The sequence below is a fragment of the Equus caballus genome, chromosome 1 (assembly GCF_041296265.1).
Source record: "Equus caballus isolate H_3958 breed thoroughbred chromosome 1, TB-T2T, whole genome shotgun sequence".
NCBI classification, from domain to species: domain Eukaryota; kingdom Metazoa; phylum Chordata; class Mammalia; order Perissodactyla; family Equidae; genus Equus; species Equus caballus.
This window is the reverse complement of record NC_091684.1, coordinates 87,502,558-87,517,223: the sequence shown is the minus strand read 5'-3', so window position 1 is coordinate 87,517,223 and position 14,666 is coordinate 87,502,558. Positions and strand designations below refer to the sequence as shown.

The window sequence follows — 14,666 nt, the reverse complement described above, 5'->3', positions numbered from 1 at the left end:
CTCTCCCCAGGAAAACACGATTATACACAAAATTTTGTTTACAATGTTAACTAAATTCATAGACATCCTAAGTAAGAAACTACTGCTTTACAACGTAGACCTGAAAATATAGTCAATGTACTAAAAAAGCTGACTGAAGCTCAACTTTATAAAAAGGCAGGTTCTTTAAAATAATAAGTACCTGCCATGTCCCAAAAACTATTCTAAATATTTTCTATGTATCAACTTATTTCATCCTCATGTCAATCCCTATGAGGTAAGTACTTTTATCCCCAGCTTACAGATGATGAAACTGAGGCACAGAGGCATAAATAACTGACTGAAGGTCATACAGCTAGAAAATGGCCGAGCCGAGACTTAAAGCCATGGAGCCTGACTCCAGAGCCCATGCTCTTAACCACTACACTATTGCTGCCTATAAAAGCAAGGCGGATATGATTATACGGGTTTGACAAATCTTAAAATAGCAGAAGTCATAATCAGCACATTTAAGATTTGGAAAAGTTTAATTGCCCTTAGAACCACAGCTGAACATCACAGGAAATGCTAATAAACAAAATAGGCAATTATAGAGTTAACGTCCTAAAACTGGTTCCGGGTAACACAGAGAACCAGATTAGGATCACGTTTCTTCATCCTCATCGGAACTCCCACAAATTTTTAATTGTAAGGAATAAAAAATACTACTAGTGTTTCTAATTTTTTTACTATTTGTTTCTTTTGCAGAAGCTTAGAAATAATTCGAAGAGAAAGTTGATTCACAATATTTGTATCATGGCTATTATAAATCAACAGGCTAGTGAAAATCAGCAGTTTTCCAGAAGTTCAAAATTCAGTAATTCATGATTTATCTATGCATCAGGAATTTGCAAATGCATTTGAACCACACTGAAAAATAAATTCTCCTGGATCCTGAAATTATACATGTCTACAAAGAACCCCCACAGCCATCCTGAGTAATCAGTCAATAGCCACTCTTGCTCACATCAGACGTGGCAGTCCTAGGGCTGCGGAAAAAGAAGCCTTACCTGGATTCGTGATGTTGAGTAGTCTGCAGGAGTAAGGATCTTCCCTGTCTTCCACAGGCACTTCACAGCCATGAGCACCTATGATGAACTTCACAAGCACACTGAGAGATGTGTAGGCATTAACATCAGTTAGTGATCTTCACTTTGCACATGCATGTTTCCTCACGCCCATTTCAGAGCTTTTTCTTTGAGACACAGGTATTTATTAGGATTAATTCTAACTTTATTCCTCTAGTCTAGCAAAAAGGGAAACAAGCAAACCAAAAGTTGCTAACTACCAAATGACTTATGTCTAAGCCTCTACTGCAGCACTAGATTAAAGCAAGTATGAATATGTTTGGCCTGGCTCCCAGCAAATGCTCAGACCATTTAAAAGCAAACTACAGCAAAGTCAACTTCCCATGCCCACAGCTAAAAACATATCTACATCTGCAATCTTCTTTACTCACTTCTCCTATTTCAGAAGGTGCTCCTTCTGCTCAAGACGAGTCTTTCTATTCAGGAGGAGGGCCTCTCCTCTCCTAGACCTTGCTTCACTGCTTACCTGTAACCTGTGGTTCCTTCCCCACACGTTATAAATATGATGAATTCCTGACATTAATTTCTATTTAGCTATCATCCTTCCTTGTCCCCACCTTTTCCATTACAGTGAAGTCCTACAAAAGAATTAACTAAAATCACAGCCTCTAGTTTCTCATTTCCCACTCGTTTCATAAAACAGAAATTTTAGCTTCAACACCCACCACTTCCGTTGAGATGTCTACCACAAATGTACCCACTGATCTGCTGCTAAATCAAGACACTCTTCAACCCTTACCTACCTGACTGCTCTATGGCTCACAGTGCTAGTCTCCTTAAAATGCTCTCTTCCCTTCTGTCCGTGGCCCTGCTGAGTCAGTGCCCCCGGCTCTACTTCCTCAGCTTGTCCGTTAAAAGTGGATACTACCCCAGGGCTTTGCCCTTGGATCTCTGCTCACTCTGCTCACTCTTTTCTTTTCTTTTCTTTTTTTTTTTTAATTTTTTCCTTTTTCTCCCCAAAGCCCCCCAGTACATAGTTGCATATTCTTCGTTGTGGGTCCTTCTAGTTGTGGCATATGGGACGCCGCCTCAGCGTGGCTTGATGAGCAGTGCCATGTCCGCGCCCAGGATTCGAACCAATGAAACACTGGGCCGCCTGAAGCGGAGCGCGCGAACTTAACCACTCGGCCACGGGGCCAGCCCCCTCTGCTCACTCTTTTCACCTGCTCTCCCTGGACAATATTTATTCCTAAGACTTCAACTAGCCTAGGAATGATTCCTGAATTAGCATCTCTAGTTTGCACTCATCTTCTAAGTAAAAGATCCATAAATTCATTGGACATCTTCACCTAGATGGCACACAGACAGTTATGTGCTGCAGCCTGTTCCTACTGGCTTGTGACACCCAATTGCTAAATTTTCAGGAACTTTGTGAGCTGGTTATTAAGCACAGTCTTTATTAAAAATTAAATTAGATAAACTTACAATTAAATACATTATATTAAAAACAAAGGAAATAAATGGTCAAATTCATCATTAATTATTTCACTATTATCTAGGCTCTTGAGGTTATTTAAACCTATGAGATGTGTATGGAAATATTATAATGGTGTGCTGCTGCATATCTTGCCCAACTCTGTGTTCAGAGACGTCACATTAGTTGCTTGAAACTGGCCTTGGTGGGAATATTTGCACCATGGAAACTGGCAAATGCTACAAATATTGCTTTGCAGAGTGTCTAGACTTAGGAAAGTGATGGAGAAAATGTTAATAATGTAGATTAAACTTAAAAATGTGATGTGTCTGTAGCCACGTCATTGTAAATAGTACAAAAAACTGAGGAAATGCTCTCCCTCAAAGTTCAGAACCTATTACCTGATTCAGCAAAGAAGTCATTTACTTCATTCACTAAGAGTAAAGTTCTGTCACACATCTTAGTTGTCACTTTAGTCTTACTCATTAACTTAAATGAAATATTTATGTCAGAACTATACTCTCGTCAACTGCAACCATAACTTCATTATAGATACAAAAGTCTGGAAGGCAATGAAATCTTTCTATGAGGATCAATTAGCTATATGGAATTTACAATAAAGAGTATCGTATATGTTATCTATCAATTATGTGCTACACATATTTTATATCAATAAAATCTACAATAAACATATACATACATATAAGCATATTTTTTTCAGAGATCCAGTTGGGCAATATTTACTAGCACACATTGCAGGTACCTCAAACTCAACACATCCACAACCGAGCTTCTTTCCCATGAAACCTCCTCTTCTCATCTAGTATTTTTTGTCTTGATTGATGACTTCATTCTTCTCCAAGTCAGAAAGCCAGCAATAATCCTACACTCTTCCTCCTCTTTCTACATTCAATTACCTTATTTTCTTATAAGGTCACCACTTTAGTTCAGCCCCTCAGCAGTCCTTGCCTAAAAAGATCTCACTGTCCACTGAACGCTCAACACAATTGTTCTACACGATCTGGTTACTGCCTACCTCTCACAGTTATAAGCCCTCCCTCCTTCTCTTTATGTAATAATCTCTGTCTCTCCGCCCCTCTTTCCTTTCCTAGCGCTCTATCTCACACTTATCCACACACACATGCAAACGTTCATAATCCCTGTGCTCCAGTTACATAGAACTGTTTGCAGTTTCCCAAACACTGCAGGCTCTTTTATTTCCATTTATATCACAGCACATACAACATTTTATTACACTATTACATCTATTTCCTTCTACCAAACTTCAAGGCCCCATAAAGATTCAGCCTATATTGTATCCATCTTGGTATTCTACCACACATAATACACTACCTGTATACAGAAAATACTTAATAAATACTTGTGAAATTGACAACTTATGATTTTATTACAAAGGCTTCTAATTAAATAAGGTCCTCAAAATATATGTGGAGTCTGGCTCCTTCAGTGAAATACAAGCTTTGGAAGTAAGCCATAACCACAGAAACGCAAACACTTTCTTGCACTAATGGCCAATTAAGGCAAAATACCTTTCATAAACAACTAGCATTTAGAATAAAAGTATAAATAGAAATGAATAAATTTGCTAATTGAATTATTGCAGATATTTGCCAAATTTGTTTTTTTAAGCCATGTTAAGTATTTTTACTGGATCCACAAAATTTCTCTGTCCCAGGAAGTTCCTGACTAATCTTTATTTTTATCCAGATATCCCATCATTTTTATAAAACAAATCACCAAGCTTACTGAATTTAAAGCAAGAATGCTAGCTACGATGGCAAATAAATTACTGGCGAATGTCTGAATGTTAATTTTACTAATTACACTTCATTCTGGGTCATTCACTCAATAGTGCTGAGCACCTCACTCTGTGCCAGGTTAGGTTGTAGGTACTGGGGACATATCAAAGAAAAAAGCTGAAGCCCCTAAGCTCGTGAAACTTATATTCTAGTGTAAAAAGACAAACAATTTATAAATATACAACTAAATGCAATAAACATGCCAGTTGGTGATAAGTATTATCAAGAAAAATAAAGCCAAGTAGGAGAAGATAGAGACGGAACAGGGGTGGGATGCTATTTAATATGGGGCTGCCTGCTAAAGCGACATCTAAGCAGGATCTGAAGAAAGTGAGGAAGCGAGCTGTGAGGCTATCCAGTGGAAGAGTGGTACAGGCAGGGGGAACAGCAAGTGCAAAGCCCTGAGGCAGGAACACATTTATTGTCCTGAAGCAGCGTGAGGTGGATAGTGTAGGGGAAGTAGATGCAGATAAGGTCAAAGATCACAATGAAGACTTGGGTTTTCACTCTAAGCAAGAAGGGAAGTCAATGGAGGGCTATGAGCATAAAATTGACAAAATTTGACTAATTTTAAAAGGATCACTCTGGCTGCTGTGTGGAAAATAAAATATAGGGGATAAAAGTGGAAGCAGAAAATTCAGATAAGGAGACTTCTGAGAGAAAGAAGAATCAAGATAACACTGTATTGTAAATTTTTAAAACTTCCTATTTGCCTGATGCCTCAACATCCCCACAAACAGGCTGTGAGCATCCTGCCTAGGTGACCAGATGCAGCAGTGTGAAAACGCTGTTGCCTGCCACAAGTTCCCCCTCTTGCCTTCTCCCGACTGTGACACGGTAACATTCAAACACAACAATGAAGTGCCCTCGAGGCTTCTGCTGCTTTACGCCACCCTGATTCCCAGTAAAGGCACCTGTCCATGGGTCTTCACTCTCTCTCAGCTCCCCACTGCTTGGTTGAGACTACTCCCTGGACTCCTCCTGTATGGCCCCCTGTATGGCGCACTGTGCCTCTCTCTCTAGAACCCGTGAGGATAATAAATCCTTTAATTTCGTATGCCTCTCCCAATGAAATTTCTGTGGCCATGTTGGAATGATCCCTAAAGATCCCACAAGGGGAACTTACTCCCCCATTTACAACAAAAAACGCCAAGGTTTTTGGTCTGAGCAACTGGTGGAAAGGGGTCATTATTTTCTGAGACGGGAAAGACAATAGGAAGTGCAGGTTTTAGAGATGGTTCTGATTATAGTGGTTATTCTAAGGCCTTTCATTTGCTGGGTAATAGGTTCTATTATCATTGCAATCATGAACTATAGAAAGCAGTCTTGAAAAGGAATGAAAGCTACTATGAGTATGATAGGAAATCTATAAATGTTACTACTAGTGACAAGAAAATTCACAACTGCAATTTGCTTGTATCGCTACTCAGTCACAAACATGCCTCTTAGGATTGATGCAATCCTGAGAGGGCCTTCTCTGCTTATCACCTAAGTGTCTTCACATAACCAGAAGGCCAACCTTCCATGTTCCTCTCCCACTAGCCCCTCACTACACAATCTTTAGAGGGTGGTCGCAAGGAGAAGACCAAGGTCTTGGGCTCCTAACAAATAACTGAACCATCTAATGTCAACATGAGGTGCGCTATCAAAGTTCAGCCCTGGAAGAGTAGTCAGGAAAAAGAGCATGGCACTGCGGATCAATGAGAAACACTACAGAACTGAAAAAATTACGTGTATCTCTGTGAAGTTAGTGAAAAGCATTTTTAGACACAAATGTGTCTAAGCAGAGAACTATCCTGGAACAGAGCCTTTTAAGAACTGCTATTCTAAATCAAAGCAAAACAATAAACAAAAAACCAAAAAACTAGCTATCTATAAATACAGCAGTGGGTATGTTAACCAATGAAGATATTCTCCTCCAAGTACCTTTTGGCTTAAAACTTTGGTTAAATTTACTTTTGTGCCCCAACCAGCAAAATGAAATAGCCATTGCTCCTGGGAGAAATTAACATGCCTGAATTAACATCTCTGACTAGCCAAGAAGGTTTTTCAGAACTCTTATTCAGTAAACCAGGCAAGGTGTCAACTTGGAAAACCTACCGTTTACTTAATGCTGGATGCTGTATTAGATGCTTCAGCCACGTGCTTCTTATCGCATTTCGAAGCTCATGGTTATTGCGAGCTGACAACACACCAACCACCACATCATAGTGACCAGATTTCCACTGAGGGAATAAGGCAAATTGATCTAGAAATAAGCAACAATAAATTAGAAATGTCATATCTCAATTACTAAGTTCAATATGTAAAACAAAAATGTTTATTACAAAATAATAAACATTCATGTTTGTAGAAAATGCAAAAGGAGAAAATTTTTAAAAAAGCACACATAACCCCAGCATCCAGAGATGACCACTACTAACTTCTTGGAGTAGAGCCTTTTTGCCTTCCACACACATATATATATATTCATGTTCACATATGTACATAAATTTTTCAAAACAAACAAGATGTTTCCGAGAAGCATCAGTTTGGAAAGGCAACGTGGCATAAGCCATGGAGTAGCAGGCAGTAAGAGTGATTATCAGACCACAGATAGAATCCCGGCTCTCTTACACTAGCTATAAAAGTTATTTAACATCTTGAACCTCAGTTTCTTCAACAACAAACTGGTATAATAATACTTCTCACAGAGTTGTTGTAAAATTTAAGTGAGATAATGCACACAAAGGTCCTAGTTTGGTATCAGGCTAATAGTAGGCATTTAATGGCAACTAACAACAACAAAAATGCACTTTCAAAGGTGAATCTTACATTAATATTAGTTATTAAGTTTGGGAGATGAAATCAAAGGACTACCATGCTGAAAAGTATCAGAACCCTTATTTATGCCAATAAATTCTACAGCCAGCAAAACTTTTATCACTTACTAAATATTTTGAAGAATGAAGGAGAGGAAGCAATATTTCTAGTAAAAAAGAAATAAAGTGACAACTCACGTGAAAGGCTCATTTTTTATTGTCATAAGGTCTAATGGGCAGGAATACCTTTTTCAAATTTGTCCTTAGAAAGAAGATGGAAGGGAAAAATACTATCCTTGTTTTTCATCACCAGTTTCAAAGCTTGAGAGGTACAAGATTATATATAGCTCTAATGAGGGATCCATTTCATCTCTTTCTCCAATGGTGGGAACTGATCCAAAAATGTTTCCAAAAATAAATTACTGAAGGCCAGAGATCTTTACTACATTAAGTGGAATGTTTTTACATGCCAAAGGATCTAGGTATTTAGTCAAAAGACAACAAAAACATGTTGATATTTCTTCAAAGGACCAATTAAAATAATTAAAAGAAAATCTGGGGATAGATTCTTTTAATAGGATAATTTAAGGAAATTACATTGTAACAATTATAGGAATACAAGAATTTTTGTGTAGATACCTTATTTCCCACAACAGATGTTTTTAAAACAGTATGTCAATTCTAAACAGACTAGAGATACTTCTTATTTCACACTACCATGAATCTTGCACTAAAATGAATTCTTCTGTAAAGACAATTTATTTTTAATGTAAATGCAAATTGGCATGGATTAGGTTTGCTTATAAACAGGCTACATTTATTGACCACTTACTGTGTAGTAAGAACTATGTATAGAGATCATTTTAACACCTTGCAGGCATATTGTCATTGAACGCTCACAACCCTATGAGGTAGGTACTATTAGGCTCCATTTTTAAATGAGAAAATGGGCACCAAAAAAAATTCAGTAAATTCCCCTAAATCAAACAGCTAGTAAAAGGCTGGTTAAGATTTAATCTAGGCAATCTAACTCCATTGTTCATCACTGTTCTGTAGCTAAAGAGCTTAATATAGCTCATCTGAATCTAAATTCTGATCTTTTATCCATAACACCAGTTCAAGTGGTGAATTAGTGCTAAGTGGATCGCTGAAAATGCTGGTTACTACTTTAAATTTTTAAAATTCACGGCCCAGGAATATTTTTTCTCAGATATATGTAACAATACGATGAAAGTTGTACCTACTCCTGGAACTAACACTAAATGAGTCTGAATTTGGAGAATAATTTAAATGCTTATGTAAAATGGACAACAATATGCCCATTTCCCCCCTTACTTTTTCACAGAGAAATATTAAGAGTAAGTACATTTTGGTGACAAGAGGGAGGCAAATGTAATAACCAGACATATCTGACACTGATTCCATAGCTGACATGCTGCATGGTATCAGTAACAAGTTATTCAAACCCCTATGCCTCAGTTTCCTAATCAGGGAAAACTGATACCAAAAAAAAATAAGCCTTTAGATATTCTATTTCATCTGTTTCAAAATGTCTTCTCAAAAGATTAAAAGCTGTATAAGAGCAAAAATCACATTTAACCTAAATGCCCCATTTATCTGACATCATCAGAAAACAAGGTTGCTGCACAAAGGTAAAATTTCAAAATAACTCAAACATCCCTTTAAATGCTAAACATCACTACCTTATTTTTGATGGATAATCTCACTAAATCTTTTAAAAATGGATTACATGAAACGTAATAACCTTTTCTCGATGACAAAATCTTCACGGAGAATTTCTCAGATCTATCCCTTTCACACCATTAATTCTAGCTGTACCTCAACTCAGACTCTCATCTTTTACCTGGACCATTACAAGGGTATTCTACTGGGTTCTCCCACATTTTTCCATATTACTGCCAAACAAGATTCTCCAATAAATAAACAAATAAACATGAAGATAACTATGTGGCATATGAAAACCTCATGGATTAAGGCTGTAAACTACCTTTTGATCTTATTCCACCTCTCTCTGCCACTGGCAATCCTCCTTGCTTCTTAATCCACGTCTAAGCTGCTTTACGTTACACACATTTCTCTTTTTCTTGCAGAGAAGTACATGGCAGATTCTGGCCTTCTAGAGAAGTTCTACTTCTAGATAGACCAAGGTCACATTTCAGAAAAACAGGCTTCTTCTACCACACAGCATCAACGTAAAGCAGTCCAAGAGACTCCCAAGTACTGGTACACGGTATAAAACCCAGAGTGGACGTTCAATAAATAGCTGTGTAAGGATGCTGCCCCAGGCCCCAGCCCCCTTCCGGCCTGTGTTCTACACTTTCATCACTCTGCCCTATATGCTGCAAGCATAGGGGACCTGGTTTGATTCTGGCGTCTGGAACAGGAATAAAACAAAAGAAAAACTAAGAAGTAAACATGAGACAAAAAGACATAAAGATAATTCACAGAAGAAGAAATGCAAATAGCCAACAAACCTATGAAAAAAATGTCCAATTTCACTAGGAATCAAGTTTGAATCAGAGCAGTAAGATATCCGTTTTCTCCTACATTCAAACTGACAAATATCTTCTTAAATGATAATACCGAAATGATGAGTACTTCAAGGAAATGTTGATAATGAATTCTAGGAAACGGCTACTCGCCTACGCTCCTGGTAGGAATGTAATTTGGTACAATCTTCTGCAGGGCAATTTAGCAACATACATCAAATATTTCAGAACTGTATAACTTTTGCCAAGAATTCCATGTCTAAGAACTTATTCTAAAGAAATAATCAGTGATGCACTAAAAGATCTCTATTCATCATAGTGTCATTTATTAATGGTGAAAAACTGCAAACTACATAAGTGCATCAATAAGGGGTTAATTAAGTAAATTACAGTGTATCTATATGCTAGAATACTACGCAGCCATTAAAATTATGTTGTAAACATATCATTAAATATTGTCCTACATCATATTAAGATAAGCAGGGTATAAGAACTATGCACATACTATATGGTTCCATTTATATAAAGTACAAAAGCAGGCTACTCTCAGCCATTAAAGATCAGGATAGGGGCTGGCCTGGTGGTGTAGAATTTGGGTTCGCGCACTCTGCTTCGGCAGGCTGGGGTTCGCCAGTTTGGATCCTGGGCGCAGACCTATGCACCACTTGTCAAGCCATGCTGTGGTAGGCACCCCATGTATAAAATAGAGGAAGATGGGCACGAATGTTAGCTCAGGGCCAATCTTGCTCAGCAAAAAAGAGGAGGATTGGTGGCAGATGTTAGCTCAGAGATAATCTTCCTCAAAAAAAAAATAAAAAAGATCAGGATAGTGGTTACCACCCTTAGCAGTGAAAGCAGGGAGCATAAAGGGAGCTTCTGGGGTGTTGGCAGTGCTCTTCTTTTAAATTTGGGTGTTGATTAGTTGGGCGTGTTCAGTGTGTGAAAATATATCATGCTGCACATTTACATACACTTTTCTGAATGTATATTATACACCAATAGAATTTTTTAAAAATACTAAGTAAAATCCCTCAAACTTGAATTATATATACGTACATTCAAAAACTATCTAGTATGGACCATTTTTCTTTCATGGTTTTAAAAAATAATTTCAAATTTTTCTACAAGGAACTCAAAACAAGTTACAAACAACTTTCATAAGAAAAAAATTTTAATCCTAAGGTCATCATGGAATGTGAACAATCTATAGGTATCAACTTCATTCATACATTCCCAGTTTTATTCTCTTGATTTATTTTTTCAAATTACTGAGCACCTCCTATATTCACTGTTCTACATGGCAGAGAGATAACAAGAAACAAGTTTTCACAATGTCAGGGATAATTAAAACCCCACACAGGCTCCCTGAGGACAATGACCATTTCTTTTCTTTACTATGTAATATATCCTCAGAGTCTGGCTACCTGCTAGGCTCTGCACTGAGAATGGACATCCAAAAGTTTATTAAAGACTAAGGGAGGTTGACTTTAAAACTGACTGTTCAAAATAAGCCCAGGGATTCTTAAACATTAGACCAAAATTTCCACTCTCGTGTGCATGCTCTCGCCAATTTCACACACCTCCCAAAACACCTCCCTAGCATAGGCATCAGCCACCACTATACTACCACTCCTCTCTCAAGTTCATGGAGTGTTTACTATGAGTCAGGCACTGTTCTGGGTGTTTTATTAATTGAATCTTCACAATAACCCTATGAGGTCATCATTTTATAAATTAGGAAACTGAAGCACAGAGACAAGATTAGCATATAGGGATAATTTTGGATGAACCAGCCCTAGGCAAAATTGCAAAGCAAGCTCAATTTGTCTTTGGCCTTCTATGAGCCCCATGTCTGTTTCAATTCAACAGACTGTGAGCGTCCTGAGAACAGGGACTATGTATTTAGCACAACACCTAGCACTCTAAGCATTTGTTTAACAGATATGCTTCTTTCCTTTCTCTCTGGTTTCCTTCTTTCCAAATAACCTAGAAAGAGAAGCCTTCTTTTGTCACATTACTTCTAAATACTAAGGCATTACTCAAAACCAATATTATCATCAAGATATCCTCTATCTCTATTCTCTAGTCCAGCGGTTGTGTCTGCCTCCATTTTCTTCTTGTCACCCCTAGCTGTGCTGGATTTCACAAGACACCTGCTTCCTCCTCACCAGTTGCTCTCCCTGACTGTTGCAGCTGTTTAAGGTGAGCCACTGCATTAGAAAAGCACCAGGTCCTAGCACGACTCACTCACTTCATTCAGGTCCCTGCTCACTTGTCACCTCTTCAGAGAGGCCTCCCCTGACCTCTCTATTTAAAACAGCAGCACATCATTCTCTGTCCTCGTACGCTGCTTTCTGTCACCGCACTTATCTCCATCCCCCATGATATTTAATAATTACTTCCTTACGTCCTGTCTTCCCTTCTAACTTGTAAACTGCGTGACGGCAGGGACTTTATCTTGATTACTGCTGTAGTTCACACCTACAACAGGGGTTGGCACAGAGTAGGCTCTCAAACGTCTGCTGAACCAACTGCAAGTCAGAGGGCCTTTTTTTAATATTCAGGGAAGGTAAATCTCCCTTTCAAAAAATACTGCCATGACTTAATGAGACTGAAGACAGACAAAGAGGCAGAAGAGAAAAGAAAACAAAACCAAATCTTAAAACATTAATTCAAAGGAAGAACGCAACAAAATCTTGGGTTTTTCTCTCTCACTTTAGGCTTAAGGTAGAAGGGATGAAATGTAAAAATGCCCAAATGTTTTAGTCTAAACATGGTGAGAACAGGATGGGAAAAGGTCCTATGGGAAACTTTAGCAATCAAGATACTTCTGGTGTTTTTATTTTGAAAGTACCAAAAGTGACAAAGGAAAGTTAGGACTCGGTCAGGTTTCATTCAGATGAAAATACTCTCTTTCCCATCTAACCAGATGCACAATAGTTAATTTATATAACCAGTACTGACCTCCTCACTTACAGCCCTGTCCCTCCCTCCTCACTGTCCACTTTCCTTAATCTATCGAGCCTGGTCTAACGGGACAGCAGATAAGGACGGCATCCACACGCTAAGGAGGGGGAAAAACACCTCCAACTAAGAAACTGCGCGACAGGCCGACTTAGGTTTTAAGCTTGAAGGCAGGGTTTTTGCCTGTTTACTGAACCCCAAAAGACTGTTAAGGTCATAAATATCTTAAGGATGCTCTGCAAGTAAATTCCAGTAGAGCTCACACAAAAAAAGAAAGAAACCTGTAAAACACAAACCCCACAGATGTTACAAAGCATTATATATATGAGACACCCTTTCCTCAGTTCAGTTCACAAAAACCTAAAGAACAAAACAAAAAATCCTAACCTGTTAACAGCTTAAATGCCTTGTAACATGGTACTTTCATGAAATCATTTATGGAGTATTTTAATTCTAGTCAAGTCCCACAAAAAGCCTTTTCAAAGAGCTTGTGGTCTAATAGTAAAAGATTTTAAGAGATTGTTACCAGAATAAAGCACCCCAATTCTAACACTGAAGTTGCTCTGAGGATCGCCAAATTAGTTTCTATACTTTCTACTCAGAAGTTAAGGCACAGACCCATCTTAGAATGGCAAATATTCAAATCTAATTGTTAAAACTTTTGGAAAAGAAAACAGCTGTTTTGGGGAGAAGCGGTAAGAAAAAAATCCCCACGTAGTGAAAAAACAAAACAACTATTGCCTCCTCTTTGAAACAGCCTTCCAAGTTTCTTTATATGTCCCAGGGCAAGCCCTTAAAAAAGAAGACAAGAAAAACGGAGAAACCTTGAATAGTGTTCAGGGTGGCGGAACCCTCTAACAAAAAAAATCCACTGGGTACTTACTATGGGCAGAGCATTCTACTTACTAGGTTGTGAAACGAACAAGAACAAAGATGCCATTCCCACGAGAGAGTAAGTTTCAGAGCAAATGCATAAGATCGTTAAACAATTTGCTATTTTCACGAATCCTTCATCAGCAGGCTTTGCAAACAAAACTCGCAAGAACAGCTCCGCTCGTAGCCATGCTCTATTTCATGTCTAGATTTGTTTAACCGACTCACATCATAGAGTTTCCAAAGAACACAAAATACAGTATATTCTTAAAGTTATTCCTTAAAAGCCCAGACACCTTTCAAAACAGCCCAAACATTACCCATGTCACTACGACCTCAAAGTCTTGACCGACAGAGACCGACAACTTGGGGAGGAAGAAAGCCTCCCGGCGGCCCGGCCCCGGCGTGAGCAGCCGCCACTCGCGGCTGAAGGACACACGAGGTTTGCTCCCGGGGCCGGCGGGCAGGCCCGGGGGACGGCGGGGGACCTGCGGGAGCGGGCACCGGGTTTGCGGCCAGAGAGGAAAGCCGGGAGGTGAGAGGCGGCGGGGACCCGAAAAGAGACAAGCGCCCGCAAGTTCACCCGATCTTAACGCCCCAAGGCTGAAGAGGGCCGTTTGTTTCGTCTGGGGACCGTCGTGCTTGGCCCGTCCCCCCCTCCAGGACTCCCGGCAGAGGAAGCCGCCCGAGGCTCGGAGCCGGCCTCGCGCCCCTCCCGGCCCCAGGACCTCACCTGCCGGGCCGGCCCCGGAGGCGCGGGCGGGCGGCGGGGAGCGCAGCCGCAGCCAGAGGTGCAGCGCGGCCCCGAGCACACACGGGCACAGCAGCACCAGCCAGTTTCGCATTGGCCGCCCCCGCCGGCTCCACCTCGCGCCCCCGCCGCGCGCCGGGCTCTCCCGCGTCCCGGCGGAGAAGAAGGGGACCCGCAAGAAACAAGGCGGAGGGGCGGCAGCTGACCCGCGCGACCACTCTGGACGCGCCCGCCCTCGCGCCCGCCGCCGTCCAGGATCCTCGCGGCTCCCGGCCCCGCGCCTCAGGTTCCTCAGACCGCGGGCTGCAGCAGCTAAGCGGGCCGGAGCCCCGCCCCCTCCTCCTCCTGGCCTTCCCCCGGCCCCGCCCACCTTTTCTTTGGCTCGCCCCGCCCCCTTTTCTCGCGGCCCCTCCCGCGCCCGCCGGCC

General features: G+C 40.3%; 1 protein-coding gene across 3 annotated transcripts in view; it reads right to left on the bottom strand.

Moving 5' to 3' along the window:
- The window catches only part of B3GALNT2 (beta-1,3-N-acetylgalactosaminyltransferase 2), a 50,982-nt gene extending 36,393 nt beyond the window's left edge, over window positions 1-14,589 (bottom strand). For 2 of the 3 annotated variants that reach the window (XM_070228957.1, XM_014733762.3), the window contains exons 1-3: window positions 14,222-14,589; window positions 6,441-6,588; window positions 1,029-1,129 (exon numbers count right to left, since the gene is read on the bottom strand). In XM_070228957.1, the coding sequence (XP_070085058.1) occupies window positions 1,029-1,129; window positions 6,441-6,588; window positions 14,222-14,333 (361 nt within the window). In that variant the 5' untranslated portion in view covers window positions 14,334-14,589. The remainder of the gene's footprint in view (window positions 1-1,028; window positions 1,130-6,440; window positions 6,589-14,221) is intronic. The other variant, XM_001491545.7, reaches the window with a different exon arrangement.
- Window positions 14,590-14,666: the final 77 nt, after the last annotated feature.